The 17,692-nt window shown below is 51.0% G+C and overlaps 1 protein-coding gene across 3 annotated transcripts in view; it reads left to right on the top strand.

Annotated features, from left to right (window-relative positions):
• TGFBRAP1 (transforming growth factor beta receptor associated protein 1) overlaps window positions 1–17,692 on the top strand; it is a 43,932-nt gene that overhangs the window by 14,262 nt on the left and 11,978 nt on the right. For all 3 annotated transcript variants that reach the window (XM_081254952.1, XM_081254951.1, XM_081254950.1), the window contains 4 exons: window positions 7,056–7,250; window positions 9,488–9,642; window positions 14,270–14,352; window positions 15,815–16,156. In XM_081254952.1, coding sequence (XP_081111078.1) covers window positions 7,056–7,250; window positions 9,488–9,642; window positions 14,270–14,352; window positions 15,815–16,156 — 775 coding nt within the window. The remainder of the gene's footprint in view (window positions 1–7,055; window positions 7,251–9,487; window positions 9,643–14,269; window positions 14,353–15,814; window positions 16,157–17,692) is intronic.

The following is a 17,692-nucleotide window of genomic DNA, read 5'->3' as shown; positions in this document are numbered from 1 at the left end:
ACTTCTCTATAAGATTTTATCCTGTGGGTGGGTTTCCTAGCGGATTGTTTTTTTTAGCCATTCTGAAAGGAGCTGAAGGGGCTCGCTTAACAGATGATTTCAAAGGTGGAGGCTCCAAGGGTATGTCCCTGATTTTCTCTTACTGACTGCAGTTTCGTCCCACCAAAAAGCATCTAGCAGCTAGCTCCTTAAAAGGGCTTTAGCTGTTTGGTGTGGTCTTCCTCATTCTCTGCACTGCCTCCTAAGAATCAGAGCTGGCAATGTCATCTGTGGTCATGGTCGTGGATGGTTCGTAGTGTGTGTGTCTGGGACAAGCAGGTGCTGAGACGAGTGAGTGTCCCTTAACACCCATAGTCTTTAACCTGTCTTCCTGTCCTCCTATAACTTTGTGATGCCGTGGCTATGGATGAGTAGTGCCTCGATCCTTTAAGTCACAAGGGGCTGCCAAAGGGCAGCCTTCTGTTGCCGTCCATTCCTCCTTCCTGTCGACCGGAACCTTCTGCACGAGAAGCTTCTCATTAACTCGGTTTGCCCTTAGGATCATCGTATAAGAAAGGCAGGAGAAGGGGGTTTTTGGAAAGATGACCCTTCTGTCTTCCCTAAGTGAAGTGTCACCATGAATCATGGATGTAAATGTTTGTGCTGTTTCGGTCCATCTGCCCTTGGGGGTAGTTTATTCAGGTGGACTGCAAGCCCCTTCCCCACGCCCCTGGAACTTTGGTATCTTCCTTGCCTTCTGCTGTGACAAGGTGTCCGGGGTCCCTCTGTACGTTTCCTGTCCTAGATCTGGTTTCCGCCATTTCTCCAAGGACCCCTGATGCTTAGAGACCACAGTCTGGGTGCTGGAGGTGCTTGGGGTCCGTTGTTTCTAGGCCTCTTGGGTGGACAGAGCTGGGAAGTATGCATTATTTAAAGATAAAACCCATCATGAGAGCACATTGATGGAACAAGTTTGGGGCTACAGGGCCCTGACCCTGTCTTTCTGCATGCCTGTGTCTCCTCCTGGCCACCCCCAAATCCTAGTAAATTCCCACCATGACGTGGTTGTTCCTTTGATCTGCCCCACAGGACACAGAGCAGAAGGACAGGATCGACACCACTGCGCCCGCCATGTAATCACCAGAAAACGTTTGTTTGTAGTTCTTTTTGTCCTCGGTACGGGCCGTGTAACCCACTAGGAACGTGCGGTCACATTTCTGCATTTAAAGTCACTGGGAATCGTTCCCATCCGTGTGGCTCTGCCAACAACGGGATATTCAGTTAGATGGATGTGTTTCGTTTCACTTTCCATTTCTAGAAATTGCTTTCTCTTATTGTTTTCTTCTGTAAATATGTACAAGTTTCCACGTCAGATCCACACAGCAAGGTACATTCATACTCTCTCCTTCCCCCAGAGATAACCTTTATTAGTGTTTGTCCTTTCATTTTCAAAGAAAAATTATAAATGAATATGTAGATACGTATATCTCCCTCCTTCAGAGTTGCAGGCTGTCTCTCCTGTGTGGGGGGACCACCGTGCATCAGTCAGGCCCCGGTGGTGGGCATTTGGGTTTTTTCCAGTCCATGGTGTTAGTAGGAGCTTATCTGTTTGGATTTTTCCAGTGTGTCTGTGGGAAATCTTTCTAAAGATGGGGTTGCTGAGTCCACATGTAAATGCATGTGAATCTGGAGGGGGACACTGCCACCTCCCCACCCCGACAAAGGTGGTAGGTACCATTTTTTCTTCCCCTGGCGCCTGTTTCCCCTCAGCTTTGCCAGCAGCGTCCATATATTGTGAGACTTTTGTGTTTTTGCCCGTCTGGCACATGAGGAATGGTATCTCAGTGGTGTTAATCACATTTCTCCTTTTATGAGCAAGATGGAACATTTTTCAAGAATTTAAGAGCCATTTGCCTTTCTTTGGATGGGAATTATCCCTTCTCGCTAGCTGTTTACTTTAGCATTTGTTATATATTTGAGATACCAACTTGTCTGAGGCATGTTTCAAATATCTCCAGTTGTTACCCTGAAAAAGCGTTTCTTACACGTTTCTATATACTCAAATGTATTAACCTTTGTACTTTATTGCTTCTTTTTTGAGTCATAATCATTAGGGATGTTTCCCCCTCCCAGGTTGTAGACAGATTCACCCACATTTTCTGCTGGTACTTTTATGGTTTCATTTCTTATAGTGAAGAGTGAATTCGATTTCATCTTTGTCCGTATGGTTGTCTGTTCTCCCCACACCTGATTCAGGAGTCTGTCTTTCCTCGCTGGTGGCGGTGGCTGCCTCTCAGGTACAGTCAGTTTCCTTATCCCGTTGGGCCTCGCCTAATGGGCTTCCTGTTTTGTTCCATCGGTCCGATTGCTTATTGATGAGCCAGAGCCAGCCTTAGTTGTAAAGGCTTTGTTGTGAAAACATTTGACTCCAGTATCCTTGTGTTGGTTTTAGTGTTCAGATTGAAGGGGGAAAAAAAATGGTAGTCAGTCATGTTCAGGCCTCATTTTTCCTCAAACTTAATCTGTCTCAACTACCTGGCCATCATGGTAAATGAACCAACCTTCTTAATTGTTGTTCTGCTTGTAATAGGTGTGATTATAAGCAAATTGGAGCTCCCTTGTAAGCTCTGTAATACATCTCTATATGCAGGCTCTGTGTACAAGACAGTAAATCACCGCCATCATTAAAAGGCTTCAGAAATTAAGTTCAAGCAAATTACTATAATGAATGCATACGCACCATCAGACATACGAGCACTGTATGTTTTCATTTTGCCCACTGCCTTCCCCCCTGAAGATCACATGTGCCCACTCCCCTGTCATGAGAAATTGCTCTTAACTTTTTGCCTTAGTTTTTTTGTTTTTTGTTTTTGTTTTGGTTTTGGTTTTGGTTTTTTGGCGGGGCCGCACAGCCTGTAGGATCTCAGTTCCCCGACCAGGGATTGAACCTGGGCCCCAGCAGTGAAAGCCCAGAATCCTAACCACGAGACCACCAGGGAACTCCCTGCTTTAGTTTAAATTGTACTATTTTAAGCAGCGCTTTGTTGAAAATTTCATAATACAATTGATTATTGTGACTTTAAACTCTATCCTTGGATAATGCTTCTTGAAAAATGCAGATAATTCAGCTATTCCGTACCCCTCATGGCCCCCCTTCCCCCCCCCAGCTCAGATAAGGGGGTCCACTGATATTTAAAGGGTGGAAACCATCTAAATGGAAACATAACCCAGTGGAAAACAATGGTTTTTAAAGGTGTACCATTTACAAACGTGGTACATTTGCAGGTTGACAGCACTCGTGCGCCTTTGACAATATAGAAACAATAGCGCGTGTCACCTGCTTTCAAGCATAGAATCAGTGGGTGGGTGTCAACAACGGTGCCCCTGTTCCTGAGTGGACCTGTGAAACCTTAACTCCACCTGACCTGGACCCCTGGTTGCCAGTTACTGATCTGCTCTTTTATTCCAGTGAAATCCTCTGCTTTTCTTTTCGTGTAGAAGCCTCTGTTCTTGATCTCTGGTTTCTGCCCTTTTCATTGCAAGAACATTCATGTGCACAGTCCCTGATCGGGTGATGCCGGCCTTAGCGGGTAAGTGCGGTGACCCTGATTTAATTCCAGGGCGAGGCTGGACAGCGTTTTGGTGTCCGTGCTCCCATGAGAGCTGTGCTATCCAGAACATGGTTATTTGACCTGAAATTCACAGGCTCCTTGGGGTTGCTGTATGCTTGTCCCGTCACCAGGTTACATTTGCCAAACGCCTGGGTGCAGATGGTGTGCTTTTCCCTCCCTTCAGGCTCTCTTGCTGGCTGGTTCTAAATGCTCGGAAAATTCTAGAGAGTTGCAAACCTCATTTCCTCCTGCAAAGCTCAAGCTTTGCACCTCAAGTTTCTCTCCCTCCACGTTTCACGCTCTTTGAAGACTTTGGCGATGCAGTCGTGGGGTAATTCAGACCTTAGTTATGTCCTCTCTGTGACTGTACAGAATCAGAGATGCCAAAGTCCGTGCCTTCACTCTTGTGCCCTCTCCACCCCTGGCTCAGAACCCACTGCCCTGTCCGCCCCTCTTACCTGCTGGCGCTGAGCTTTCCGCGGTTTTCCACATTTCCACCGAACTCCTTGACTCCTGGTCTGCTCTGGAAAGAAGTAAGGAGCCCTCGCCAGCCTCAGAGGAACCTCCTCTCGCCATGGTCTGGCCTCCCCTGGCTCTCCTGCTGCAGGAAGGGTGCCCTCACCCCTGAGGATGCACTGGAGCTCCAGGCGCCCCTCCCAGAGGTCCATGCCCTGCCAGCCCTGCATCCTGACCCCGGCTTGGTCCCAGACTCGCCCGATTGTGTTGGTCCTGATTCTGATGGCGCGCAGTGGCCTTGACTCTCACTCCCTCTGAGTCAGGTGCCCAGTTCCCTGGTTCGCCCCAGAAGTTATCCCTCCTCGGTCAGACCCCCTGGCTGGCCTGACTCAGGCCTCCTTCCTGGTGGCTGGCGGCCACGTGGCCTCCCTCCTTCCTGGCTCCTGCCAGGCCAGCCTTCCTAAGGCCCCTGTAACCCTGTAACAAGTTCAGCCTGACTTTCCTGGTCAGGGTTTCCTGCTCTGCCCCGAACTTGAACTTGACTTTCTGACCCTCAGCATCCCAGGCAGGGTTTGCTCTCTTCCGGGGCCACATACCCACTTCCCTGCATCCCGGGGACCCTCGTGCGGGGGCCCCACTGGCCTCCTGTCATCCTCCTGTGTCTGCTTTTTATCTGGGAGGTAGTTACCAAGGCATCTCCCTGAACCCCTTCACCGCTGGGGAGCCCCCAGGTGCGGCTCAGGTCGGCTGTCGCTCTAAGCTGATGCTCAGCATGCTGCCTTACAGCTCTTTTTTTTGTTCTCATGTAATAAATGAGCTTTCTTTTCTGTTCGTGGTGGGTTCACCCGAAGTCACATACTCTTTCGGTGCATTATTCTCCATTTTACACTATTCTTAAAAACACCCCAGTGACCATTGTGCTTGTCAGTTGGCCATCGATTTAAAAGTAGAATCACCAGATTAACATGTCAGTGTATATTCAGTTTTGATAAAGAATTATTCTCCAGAAGTGTTCCTCATACCAAACCAACACTTGGTGCTATTAGTCTGTAGCCTTTGGCCAATCTGATGGGTGTAAGTTGGTTTTTTACTTTTTTTTTTTTTTTAATTTCTGTTTCCCTGGTTACTAAGGAATATGGGAATCTCTTCAGGAATTTAGTAGCTATTTGCATTTTGTTTTCTGTGAATTACTGATGCATATCCTTTGTTTTTCTCTTGAGTTAGTCATTTTCGGAATGATTTTAAGAGACTTTTAAGGGTGGAAGGGAAATACTGAAGGGGAAGGAATGTGTTTCCTTAGTAGGAGATACACTCTCTTACATACACACACACACACACACACACACACACTCTCTCTCTCTCACTCTCTCTCTAAGGCTCACTGCTCTGTCATATTGATAGGGTTTTGGTTGGTGCTACCTACGTGACAAGAGCCAATATTTTAAGTGTGAAGCAGAACCAAGCAAGTGTTGTACGTACAAGTGGCCCCTGCAGGAGGTGCCCCAGATTGTGTCAGGCAAGAGCACAGCGTGGACACGCATGTGTGATCCCACTGGATACCCATTTTCTCTTTTTATAAATTTATTTATTTTACTTTTTTGGCTGCGTAGGGTTTTCATTGCTGCACGCAGGCTTTCTCTAGTTGCGGTGAGTGGGGGCTACTTTTCATTGTGGTGGGCAGGCTTCTCATTGTGGTGGCTTCTCTTGTTGCAGAGCACAGGCTCTAGGCATGTGGGATTCAGTAGTTGTGGCGCGTGGGCTCAGTAGTTGTGGCACGTGGGCTCTAGAGCGCAGCCTCAGTAGTTGTGGCGCACGGGCTTAGTTGCTCCGTGGCATGTGGGATCTTCCTGGACCAGGGCTCGAACTCGTGCCCCCTGCATTGGCAGGCGGATTCTTAACCACTGCGCCACCAGGGAAGCCCCTGATACCCATTTTCAAGAACAGCCTACTTTGGAGGAAAAGAGCTATGTTTGTACTTGATTAAGTGCAATACGTTTCACTCTTTGTAACCACTGAAAATTTAGGAGGGTCAGTGATTTCATAGGCTTAGGAATTTTGCTCCTATCATATATTTGAGATACTTTCCATTGCTTTAAAGTACTGGCTGTATTTCTCTGTCTCTCTCCCTCTCCCCGCTTCTCTGTTGTGTAATAGAAACCGTTTTTCTACTGTAGGAATATCTAATCATTTGCAGGCAATAGCATGCTGTTTTTTTGTTTTTATTGAAGTATAGTTGATTTACATACCATGTCTTTAAAGGTGTTTTATGTCAAGCACTTTGAAAACTGACTTAAAATGGATTGACTTCACTGGGTGAACGTGAATTTTCATAAACCCCAGTATCTGTGGACTCTATCCAGCTCATTTGGAAATGTCGTTTAGTGCTTTATGTACAAAATAGATGAACCGTGGTTGACTATGGAAGTTATCATTGACAAACACTTAACAGCTCTCTGTTTTCAGTTGCAAGATTGGTTGTATCCCTGCATCAGAGAGAATGTGTATCCAGAATTAGACTTGAACTCTGAACAGAGACAGTTCTGGATAGGAAGCCTTGTAGAGTGCCCGGCACACAGTAGGTGCTCAATAAGTATCTGAATGAATGCGTTCAGTGTTGAATGAACGTATAGGGAAGAGCTGGCACTTAGAGACGCAAACCCGTTGGAGGACCGGATGTGGAAGCAAGCTTGTGAGGCTTTTTAAATTGTGTGAAAGTCACTTTTCCCCACATGTGAGGACATGAGCTGTATACACCTTCATGTGGGTACATGTACACGTTTTTAACGTCATGTTTAATTGGAAGGAAATACTGATGTAGACATCCTGGGGAAAGCGGTTCTCTTCACGAGAATAGTCACGGAGGGTCCTTTGCACACGCGCTGTTATATTATCTTTCCCGTCTTGAAATGTAATGAAGGCGCAGGTATTCTGCGTTCAGACACATCTACAGAAAACAAACAAGCAAAGCCCAGCTCTTTGAAGCCCTCCTGACCCTTCCTGTTTTCCCAGGCATGTTTGCCACGGTGGCCGGGATATCTCAGCGCGCGCCCGTGCACTGGTCAGAGAACGTGGTTGGAGCGGCTGTCTGCTTCCCATACGTCATTGCCCTCGACAGCGAGTTCATCACCGTTCACAGCATGCTGGACCAGCAGCAAAAGCAGACCCTGCCCTTTAAGGAAGGTCACATCCTCCAGGATTTTGAAGGTACTAGTTTCCACGGAATCTTAACAACATTTAGCTGTCAATCTTTTATGCTTGTATTTCTTCACTAAGTGCTATTAAGGGTCCATTGGGAACTTGGCCTCTTGCTGAGCATGGAAGATCCACAGGCAATGGTAATACAGTCTCTGTGCTTCAGGGGCACCGAGGTTAAAGGGAGATAGTGAAACAAATAGCCACAGCAGTTTGAGAGCTTGATGGCAACAAAACAAGGCCAATTGGGAGAGCAGAGGAGGAAGTATTTCCTAGAAGTATCAGGGAGGGCTTCCTGTAGGAGATGGTGTTTGAGCCAAACGTTTAAGGATGAGTAGGAATCTGCCAAGTGGGTGTGGTGTGAAAGAACCTTCAGGCAGAGAGAAAGGCACACGCAAATCTGCACAAGAAGGAACTCTGGGCTCCGGGCCACGCAAGTGATTCACAGGGACTGTGGTGCCTGTTGTATGAGGAGGGCTGGCCTGGGTGAGGCCGCAGTGGACCAGGGCAGCCAGGGAGGGAGGGATTTATTTTACTTTTCCTAAATTTTATTATGAACACCTTCCAACGTGGTGAAAAGTTGAAAGAAAAACAAAGTGAATCCCTGCCCCCCATTCACCTAGATTTTTTCATACTGGTTCACGTTCCACTGAGCAGTTTGGAAGTAAGTGGAGGAGACCATGGCACTTAATTCGGAATATCCTTCAGCAGGCGTTTTCCCGCGTGACCACAAAGCCCTTATCACACCCCAGAAATGTGCTCTCAGCGCCTGCCTGTGGTCAGATTTCCCCGGCTTCCTGAGAATGCCCTTGATGATATTCTCTTCAAACCAGGAGCTAATCTAGAGCTGTGCATTGCCCTTGCTGTGTCGGGATTGGGGCTCCCCAGACATTGCCCTTCCTGTGTTAGATGCTGGGGACGCAGACCTGCTGAGTCTCGAGGTCCCACGTGAAGCGTGTCAGGGTTTGACGGGGGCCCTGACACACGTGCTGGGAGAGCTCATTCATGACAGTGTTACGTGCTGTGCACACTGAGGGGTGGAGGTGGGCATGGGGGATGGGTTGCGGGCACGCAGAGGCTGGCGACATCACCCACCCCCAGCGGGAACACAGGGAGGCTTCCCAGAAAGAGGGACACCAGTGCACAGCAGGGGCAGAACCTCATCTGAGCGTGAGGACAGTGACGTCGGTTGACATGGAGGACAGATGACGCAGACAGAGAGCCGGGCAGGGAGGCCAGGAAGGGGAGATCCAGGCGGGGAGAGACCAGGCGGTGGGACTGGGATGGACACGATGATTCCCAAGGAGGGAGGAGCAGAGGGAGAAGAAGAGGCTCTGCTGACCCTGAACGACCTTCAGACAGAGAGACAAGGTCGTTCCACCGCTCCCTGGGAACAGGTGATAGTTTAGCTTCAAACGTGTCTCCGGAGGGAGCAGAAATCGCACTCGAAGCTTGGCAGGAGGGGCTGTCTTGGGTGGCAGGTCCGACTCCCCAGTGGACCATGCCAGACATCACGGTGCCGGGGGCAGTGGGGAAGAGAGAAGATAACGCCGAGATCGGGTGATTTTGGATGGCGGGCGAGTGTGAAATGTTATCTTATGGTTCCGAACGTTGCGTTGTAATCTTAGTTTCCTGTAAACTGACTACCCTGGAGAGAAAAGAATTTTTCAGAAGTTTTATATGAGGGATAGCATAATTCTTACTGCTTATTTTCCAGGACTGAGCACTATAGCCTCATCATGGACCTACTCAACTGGTTTTAAATTTATCAGCACTTCAGAATAAAAAAAAGGCCAAACATTTCAATATCCCCTACTTCGGAAATGTACTGTTAAGAGTTCGTCCTTGGGCTTCCCTGGTGGCTCAGTGGTTGGGAGTCCGCCTGCCAATGCAGGGGACACGGGTTCGTGTCCCGGTCCGGGAGGATCCCACATGCCGTGGAGCGGCTGGGCCCGTGAGCCACGGCCGCTGAGCCTATGCGTCCGGAGCCTGTGCTCCACAACGGGAGAGGCCACAACAGTGAGAGGCCCACGTACTGCAAAAAAAAAAAAAAAAAGAGTTCGCCCTTTTCTGATGGTGGGAAGAAGGAAAGAGAAGTATTCGTTTCTGGTTGCTGTGGGAACTCGGGGTTGGGGCGCTGTGGTGACATTGGTCAGACCTCCGCTCGTGCTCCTCTTTGGGCGAGGGGGTGTGTTTTCTTGCCAGCGCTGGGTTCCTACCCTTTCCAACCGTGTTCCATTTCTTCCCAGGAAGAGTGATCGTCGCCACAAGTAAAGGAGTTTACGTCTTGGTTCCGTTACCTCTGGAAAAACAAATACAGGATCTTCTAGCGAGCCGGAGAGTGGAGGAGGCTCTGGTTCTAGCGAAAGGCGCCCGGAGGAACATTCCAAAGGAAAAATTTCAGGTTTGTAATCCGCAGGCCCCCAGGCCACCGGCTTAGAAAACGTTAGGATCTAAGTGCCCCGGGCCCTGCAGACCGCTTCCTGTCCGTCATTCAATTTTCTCTGCGTCTCCACGTTGTACAGATAAGGAAGCAGGTCTCAGAGCAGCCGGACCAACAGCTGGATGAAGTCACGCTGCTGGCCGAGGCCAAGTCGGGATTTGAGCCTCTGACATAATTCCCGTGCCTAATTCACCAAGTTGTATTTCTAATCAGCATCCTTCTTCCAGAGGAGCCTCAGGGCACAGTGGTTACAGACGAAAAGAGGAACCTCAGGTTAATTTGTCTCCCAGTTCAGAATTTATATTTGTTGGGATGGGGTTGAATTTGTAGAGTTTAGGTTTATGTTATCAACAGAAAAAGCTTTGTGAACTGTACTGATAAACCATGTAATGTTGCCGGAATCCATCTAATTCATTTCCTTAGGAGAAAACTTTCAATGCATTTTACAAACGCTAACTTTAATATCAGTGGTATGATCAATACAATTGATGAAACAAACACAAATTATTCTCATGCCTGATGAAATCAGGTTTCCTAAAAATTTGCTCCCTGATCAGTTGCAAGGTGAGTTCGGGTTACTCTATATATTTGAGAATAATAGAGCGAAATATTGGTGTGTGCACGCTTCATGTGAACATCTAAGTCCATCATTAAAAGTTCTGATGAGGGCTTCCCTGGTGGCGCTGTGGTTGAGAGTCTGCCTGCCGATGCAGGGGACACGGGTTCGTGCCCCGGTCCGGGAAGATCCCACATGCCGTGGAGCGGCTGGGCCCGTGAGCCATGGCCGCTGAGTCTGCGCGTCCGGAGTCTGTGCTCCGCAACGTATTGCAAAAAAAAAAAAAAAAAAAAAAAAAAGTTCTAATGAATTCATAGTGATCCCCTGCTTGTTTCTGTGGGCCAGATTTTCAGGACGATGTGGTTTGTGGAATGAAGCTGTGCTTTCTGGCCTCAGTGGCTTTATGCTGCAGAGGGTAGATTCTGAAGGTGGAAGAAGTCAGGACGTGTCACTTATGGTCACAGGATAAATATTGATCAACTTTCCATCTTTACTGCTCATTTAAAAAAAATTTTTATTAAAGTATAGTTGATTTACAATGTGTGTTCATCTCTACTGTACAGCAGAGTGCCTCAGTTATACATAGATATTCTTTCTCGTATTCTTTTCCATGATGGTTTATCCCCGGCTGTTGACTGTAGTTCCCTGTGCTCTACAGTAGGACCTTGTTGTTCCTTCGTGCTACAGAGAATCGTTTGCATCTGCTAAGCCCACACTCTCAGTCCTTCCCTCCTCGCCCATCGTGTTCCTCATTTTTTAGTGAGATGACCTGTGAGCATTCAGCAGGGGGCAGCAGATGCACAAAGAAGAAACCCGTCAGTTCAGGGCGTGTTTCTGTGCTGAGCGCCTGTTTCTGCCGCGTTTTCCTTGCGTATCCACGTGGGGAGGCGGGTGCTGAGGCAGCCTTGGCCTCTGCTCTGCTGCTCTCAGCTTCTCTCCGTCCCGAGGGTGGGCCCTGGGAGCTCGTGGGTGTCTGGACGGGCACATGTCGGGTGCCCCCTCCTTGCACACACCCATGGGCACACCTCAAGTGTGTCCCATTTTCTTAGAGAGGCTGCCCGTGTTCTTGGCTTTTTCTTTCCTCTTGCCGTTTTCCTGAGAGCAGCTGCGCAGTGCATAGTGGATGGTGTTAGTGCTCGTCTGGCTCTGCCATCTGCCATCCCAGTTGGGGTTTGTGCACCTAGCACGCTCCCCGCCTTCCCCCTGTGGTATGTACCCCAGACGTGCACCCCCAGTGACCTTGAACTTGGCTCTCGTTCTCATGCCCACGTGGCTGCTGGGGACCCTTCTCCCGTTGTGCCTGAATTGTTTTCACAGCCCCTTGCCTGCATGTCTGCAGTCCGTCCTCCACGGCCCCACGGAAGGTGCTTTCTGACGTGCCCACCAAACCCTTAGCTGGAAATCCTTCCGTGGGTGCCTCCCTGCCCACAGTCAAGTCTGCATCAGGTGGCCTTCGCGGCCAGGCCCTGCCCACTTCCCCGCCCCCCCACCCCCGCTGCCTCCTTCCCCCCATGACCCCGACCTGAGCTGTCCCCTGCCTGAGCCCTGCACTGTGCCGACACTCTGGGAGCCATCCTAAAACACTTCTAATCCTGAAAGCAAGTCAAAAATAGCCAGTGCCACCATCCAAAGACCCACCGCAGAGATGGCTGGCCTCTGGGCATCCCTGGGTAAAGCCGGGACAGCCTCGCTGCCCCATCAGCGCCACGTGCTTTCACCCACCTCCCCGCCCTCCCTGTTGTCTTTACTTGTTATTTGTGCTATTTTCTATCAGTGGAGTGAACTTCTAAACTCCACCGAGTACAGCTTTCGATACCTTGCTCACATTTGCCTTTTCTCTGAGTCCCCCCCCATCCCTGAATGCTTGCTCTGGGCTCCCACAATTACACGTGTTAACCTGTGACCCAGGGCCGTTTTTTTTGTTTTTTTTGTTTTTTTGTGGTACGCGGGCCTCTCACCGCTGTGGCCTCTCCTGCTGCGGAGCACAGGCTCCGGACGCGCAGGCTCAGCAGCCATGGCTCCCGGGACCAGCCGCTCCGCGGCATGTGGGATCTTCCCGGACCGGGGCACGAACCCGCGTCCCCTGCATCAGCAGGCGGACTCTCAACCACTGCGCCACCAGGGAAGCCCCACAAAAGTAGTTTTTATTTCCCTTTAGGAAGGGAAGAGTGGGTGACATTTGAATCCTGCAGCCACGAGGGAAAAATTGTCATTCAGCGGATTTCTCGTCAGCAAGCCTGGGTGTGAATGAGAATTCTTCTGCCACAGCTGACGGGTCCATTTTTTTTTTTTTTTTGTGGTACGCAGGCCTCTCACTGCCGTGGCCTCTCCCGCTACGGAGCACAGGCTCCGGACGCGCAGGCCCAGCGGCCATGGCTCACGGGCCCAGCTGCTCTGCGGCATGTGGGATCCTCCCGGACCAGAGCACGAACCCGCGTCCCCTGCATCAGCAGGCAGACTCTCAACCACTGCGCCACCAGGGAAGCCCCTGACGGGTCCTTTTTATCCTTCTTGCTAAGTGGTTGGCCCTTGTTGCTTCTCCTTTCAGAGATGGAACTGGCATCCCCTCCCAACAGAACCTGGCCTCGCTTCTGTCTACCTATTGCTGGCGGCGTACAGAGGCCAGTTTTCCCGTCAGGCATAGCTAGTGTCGGGGAAGAGAGTCATGAAAAAGCAGCTGCCTCTCCTGCCGTCTCTGCAGGAATTGCTCTGCAGGGACGGGAGGAGATGCTGCTGTGCTTTGGAGAACAAGCCCCTCTGAAAGCTGATCGGAAGCAACAGCCTTTAGGTGTCTCCATCTCCCTCGTTTCTTCGGGGGTAACAGTGTTAGCCGCCTGCTGTGTACCTGGGTGAGCCAGTGAGCGGGAAGAACCGGGCTCTGGAAGCAGAAAGGTCCGGGTTTCAACCCTGGCTCAACCACTTACATGTTAGTAACTCTGGGCTAAAAACTTAGCATCTCTGAACAGGATGTTCCTGTCTGTAAAACGGGCTCAGCGAGTGACAAAGTGGAGTTTCATAAAAACAGATCAGGTCAGTAGGTGATTACTTAAATGGCAGGTACCCTGCCAGGTTGTGGGGATGCTAAGATGAATTACGTACATGCCTTCAAGGGATTTATGGCATATCAAACAGCGGGATGGATTGGAAAGGGGAGGAATTGAAGTCCTAGGGTCTTAAGCACAGTTAGAGTCTTTAGGTGTGAGGTGGTGAGGGCCCGGGCTGAGGTGATGGAGCCAGTAAGGATGGAGCAGAGGCGGGTCCACAAGGCCTTTCAGACAAAGGTGGACAAAGCTTGAAGCTGACCAGCTGGACAGTGACAGGGAGGGGGTGGAATTACAGACACCACAGCGCATCTTCCTTAAGTGTGTTGCTATTTCTGGAAGTTACCAGAACAAAAGGCTCTGTGGTCCAGGAAGTTTGGGTAGGACTGGATTAGACACAGATCAACGGCCCTTTTATTGCAGGAATCCTCGGGCTGCGGTGCGGATGTGGCTGTGTATCACCGTTGAGGGGAGGGGATAGAATGCACAGTGACTCCCAAGCTTCGGCAGGAGAACCTGCGTATTTATCTGTTTATCCTTAAATGGGTGGGCCTTGTGCTCTGGAGGGATGCTCAGAAGTGCTGGTGTGAAGAGTCAGTTCCACAAGAATGAAGAAGGATGGGCAGCTTCCGGGCTCCCAGGGACGCCGGCGATGTTCACATCCATCTGAGCACCAGAGGTGGAAGCAGTCAAGGAAGCCAGGGAGTGCAGGAGGAGGAATACGGATCGGGATGGATGGGAAATCTACGAAGAAGAAAGAACGATGCTTAGACAGAGAACAGCTTGGTCTCGGGAATGAGGGGTTGATTGACATGTATACGTGTCTATGTTGAAAATCATTTCGCATAAGCCTCGTTTTTTCCTTACCTTGTAACTTCAGGTTTCCGTGTAATAGTTAACAGTTAGCCTGGATTATGACCAGACGCTTAGCTTCTCCTCCTGTCGTGGTTCCAGGGCAGGTCAGAGTGCTGAAACCTGTCTTTCCCTGCAGGTCATGTACCGCCGGATCCTGCAGCAGGCGGGCTTCATACAGTTTGCGCAGCTTCAGTTCCTGGAGGCTAAAGAACTCTTCAGGTAACCTGAGGTGTCGGTAGCGAGCCTTCCAAGCGTCCCTCCGCGGTCAGACCTCCACTGTGGCTGTGATGGGAAAGGCCGCCACGGGTGCTGTGCTCCGGGGAGAAGTAGCGAGGCCGTCGTGTGTACACCCCTCGCACCCCCTGCCCCCCTTAGCCCGAGGGTCACTGTCCTGTGTCTTGAAGGTAGGGCAGTTAAGGGGCATACAGAGTGGTCCTCTAAGAGAGGAGAAGGCAATTCTTTTTTTTTTTTATAAGGAACGTGGAATTTTTTTTAAAATTTATTATTTTATTTATTGATTTTGGCTGTGTTGGGTCTGTTGCTGCAAGTGGGCTTTCTCTAGTTGCGGCGAGTGGGCTTCTTATTGCGGTGGCTTCTCTTGTTGCGGAGCACGGGCTCTAGGTGCGTGGGCTTCAGTAGTTGTGGCACGCGGGCTCAGTAGTTGTGGCTCGCGGGTTCTAGAGTGCAGGCTCAGTAGTTGTGGCACACGGGCTCAGTAGTTGTGGCTCACGGGCTCTAGAGTGCAGGCTCAGTAGTTGTGGCGCACGGGCTTAGTTGCTCCACAGCATGTGGGATCTTCCCGGACCAGGGCTCGAACCCGTGTCCCCTGCGTTGGCAGGCGGATTCTTAACCACTGCGCCACCAGGGAAGCCCGAGAAGGCAATTCTAAAGAGCGTGTTTGATGCCCTGTGAAGGATTCCTAGGAAAACACGATGGCTCACTTTCCCTTTCCTCCAGAGATTTTACCAAAAGCTCTGAGTTTAGAGAAAGAGCAGGTGCTTCTGGGAAGACTTGAAAGACTGTTCTTCTTCTGAGGACATTGTAAACGGCATGCTCCTGGTCCACCGTCTTAGGAAGCTGAGGTCCCTTCCGCGTGACATGGATCCTGCACGCGTGGGCCGCCCCCTTCACCAGCACCCATCCCACCCCTCTCCCTCCCCAGCCCAGGCCTGTCTCAGCCCCTCCCCCCTCCGGCAGCCCTTCCTCTGGGCTGGGGGTCAGGTGCGCCCTGGGAAGCAGTGGCTCTTCGCGCTCGCTCAGAAGATCAACTTAAACCCGCTGTGATCGCCCTTCAGTGTCCCACGAAGGCATCGCCTGTAGAAGAAGTTTTCCAAATGTCCGCATAGAACAGATTCCGCACGACTCAGAGCCGTAAAGGAGGAGATGTACACGGGGCCGCCTCTGAATCTGCCTTTGATCAGAGCTGCTGTGCCTCCTGCTGTTCCCCCCCCGCCTGGGTTTGCGGGGACCCATGGCAGCCCTGGAGGTGCCACGTCTGCGGCCGCCGAGCCCTCTGCTCTGTCGTGGGGTCTGGGGGTGGGCGGTGCCCGGCCCGCGGTGCTTTGCAGCCTGTGCAGCTGCGGACGGCGTGCAGACGGCGCGCCCGTCCAATGTCGTCTTGTGTGCCTGCGTGCACCCTCTCTCTCTTTTTGCTGCATTTAGTTTGACACTGTAATTGCAGAAGCGGCCAGCTGGACGTGCGGGAGCTGATCTCCCTGTACCCCTTCCTGCTGCCCACGTCCTCCTCGTTTACCCGGTCCCACCCTCCTCTGCACGAGTTTGCCGACCTCAACCAGCTGACGCAGGGCGACCAGGAGAAGGTGGCCAAATGCAAGCGCTTCCTCATGAGCTACCTGAACGAAGTCCGCAGCACGGAGGTGGCCAACGGCTACAAGGAGGACATCGACACGGCCCTGCTCAAGCTGTACACGGAGGCTGACCACGACAGCCTGCTGGACCTCCTGGTCACCGAGAACTTCTGTCTGCTCACCGACAGCGCCGCCTGGCTGGAGAAGCACAAAAAGTGAGTGTTTCTGTCCCCCGGACGCTCCCCCCACCGAACCCGGGGCTCCCTGCCTGACCCTTCCCCGTCCCCACCCATGGGAAGCTGTCGTGCAGCTTAGGCACCAGCGTGAGTTCCGAGTCCCAGGCGTTCATCAAGGGACCACCCAGCACCTCGGGATCTGTCAGCCTCATCACGGTCTGCAGATCCACCGCTGGGGTCTTAGAGGGCACAACTCTGATGCCAGCTCCTTCATGACAGACCGTACAGTCATAGGCCTTGTCAGTCAATGGTGTGCTTGTTCAGTTTCCATCCGGGTGGGACTCAGCTGTGCGAGATGCCGCATGCGTGTCGGGAAAATGATAGCGCACTTCAGCCACTGATGGCCAGGCTGAACGCACAGATGGGCATCTGGATAAACAGATAGAGAGTGAGGCTTCTGGATCTTGTGGATAAAAGGTTACGGGGTCAAACTCCTTCATTACAGGCGTGAGCTGGTCGGCACCCACCCGCTTGCCGACCGGCCAGCGGGTACGATGGGGGCCCGTCTGCAGTGATGACGTGGTTAGATCTGGCAGCTTCTTCATCCTGGGGGCAGGCGGTGGTCTAACCCTTCTAGGCCTGGCGGGGGTTGAGTGCTCCCTGTGAGATTCTTTGTGCCTTTTGGTATGCATTTGACATGGCGGAGGTGCTGGTGAAATTCCACAGAGACCCAGGCTCACGACCCAGACCCTGTTCAGATGCAGGACGTCATGGGCTGGTGACTGGCCTGCACGTGGGAAGTGGCTCGTTCAGCCGTTTCCCTCAGTTTCCCGAAGGCACTGTGGAATGGAGTGATTTATTTAGGAACTAGAAAACGCACTGACAGCTTATGGCAGTGACTTGGGATGGCAGGGTCTGGCGGAGTCAGTGGAACTTTCTAAAAGCTTTCGGGAGAAGAGAAGGGTCCTAGGGAATAGTTCAATATCTTGAGAGGTTGCTCTTTGAGGGAAGAGATCCGATGGCCCCCTGGGGCAGCTTGATCTGGTCACCTGCTGGGGAAGAGGACCAGGAGAGGACACACCTGTGAGCGTGGGAGGGTGGCGACAGCTCACGGCCCGGGCGATGCCCGTGTTGTCCCTGATCCTGTCCGCTTATAAATGAGGAAGCGAGGGCCAAGGAAGGTAACCTACTTGCTCAAGGTCATACAGTCCCTAAGTAATGAAGCCTGGATTGAAAGTCAGGGCCTGGAACTCTGGGTCCCCCCAGCCTGACTCTCCCTGACCTTCTGTTCTCTGCAGTGCCTGCATACTGTTGGCATTTCTTGCCGTTCAAAATCCTTACCCCAGAATGGCTCAGACAGCATCCCTTCCAAACGGTCTTAATACCTCGTGATAAGTTAATAATGGTTAACTGAAGAGATGGCAAATCATACTAGTATTTGAAGCAAGTTGTAAAGCAATTCCAAATGTGATTTTCCATAGTATCATAATAGTTTTATTTTTCAGTTCATCTTAGATGTGAATATGGTCCTTTCTGGAAATTGATAGGGAATACATTTTCAGACTATAAGTAAAT

Source organism: Mesoplodon bidens, assembly GCF_964165515.1.
Source record: "Mesoplodon bidens genome assembly, chromosome: 14".
NCBI lineage: Eukaryota > Metazoa > Chordata > Mammalia > Artiodactyla > Ziphiidae > Mesoplodon > Mesoplodon bidens.
The sequence above is the reverse complement of the archived record's forward strand: the minus strand, read 5'-3'. Positions and strand labels throughout refer to the sequence as shown.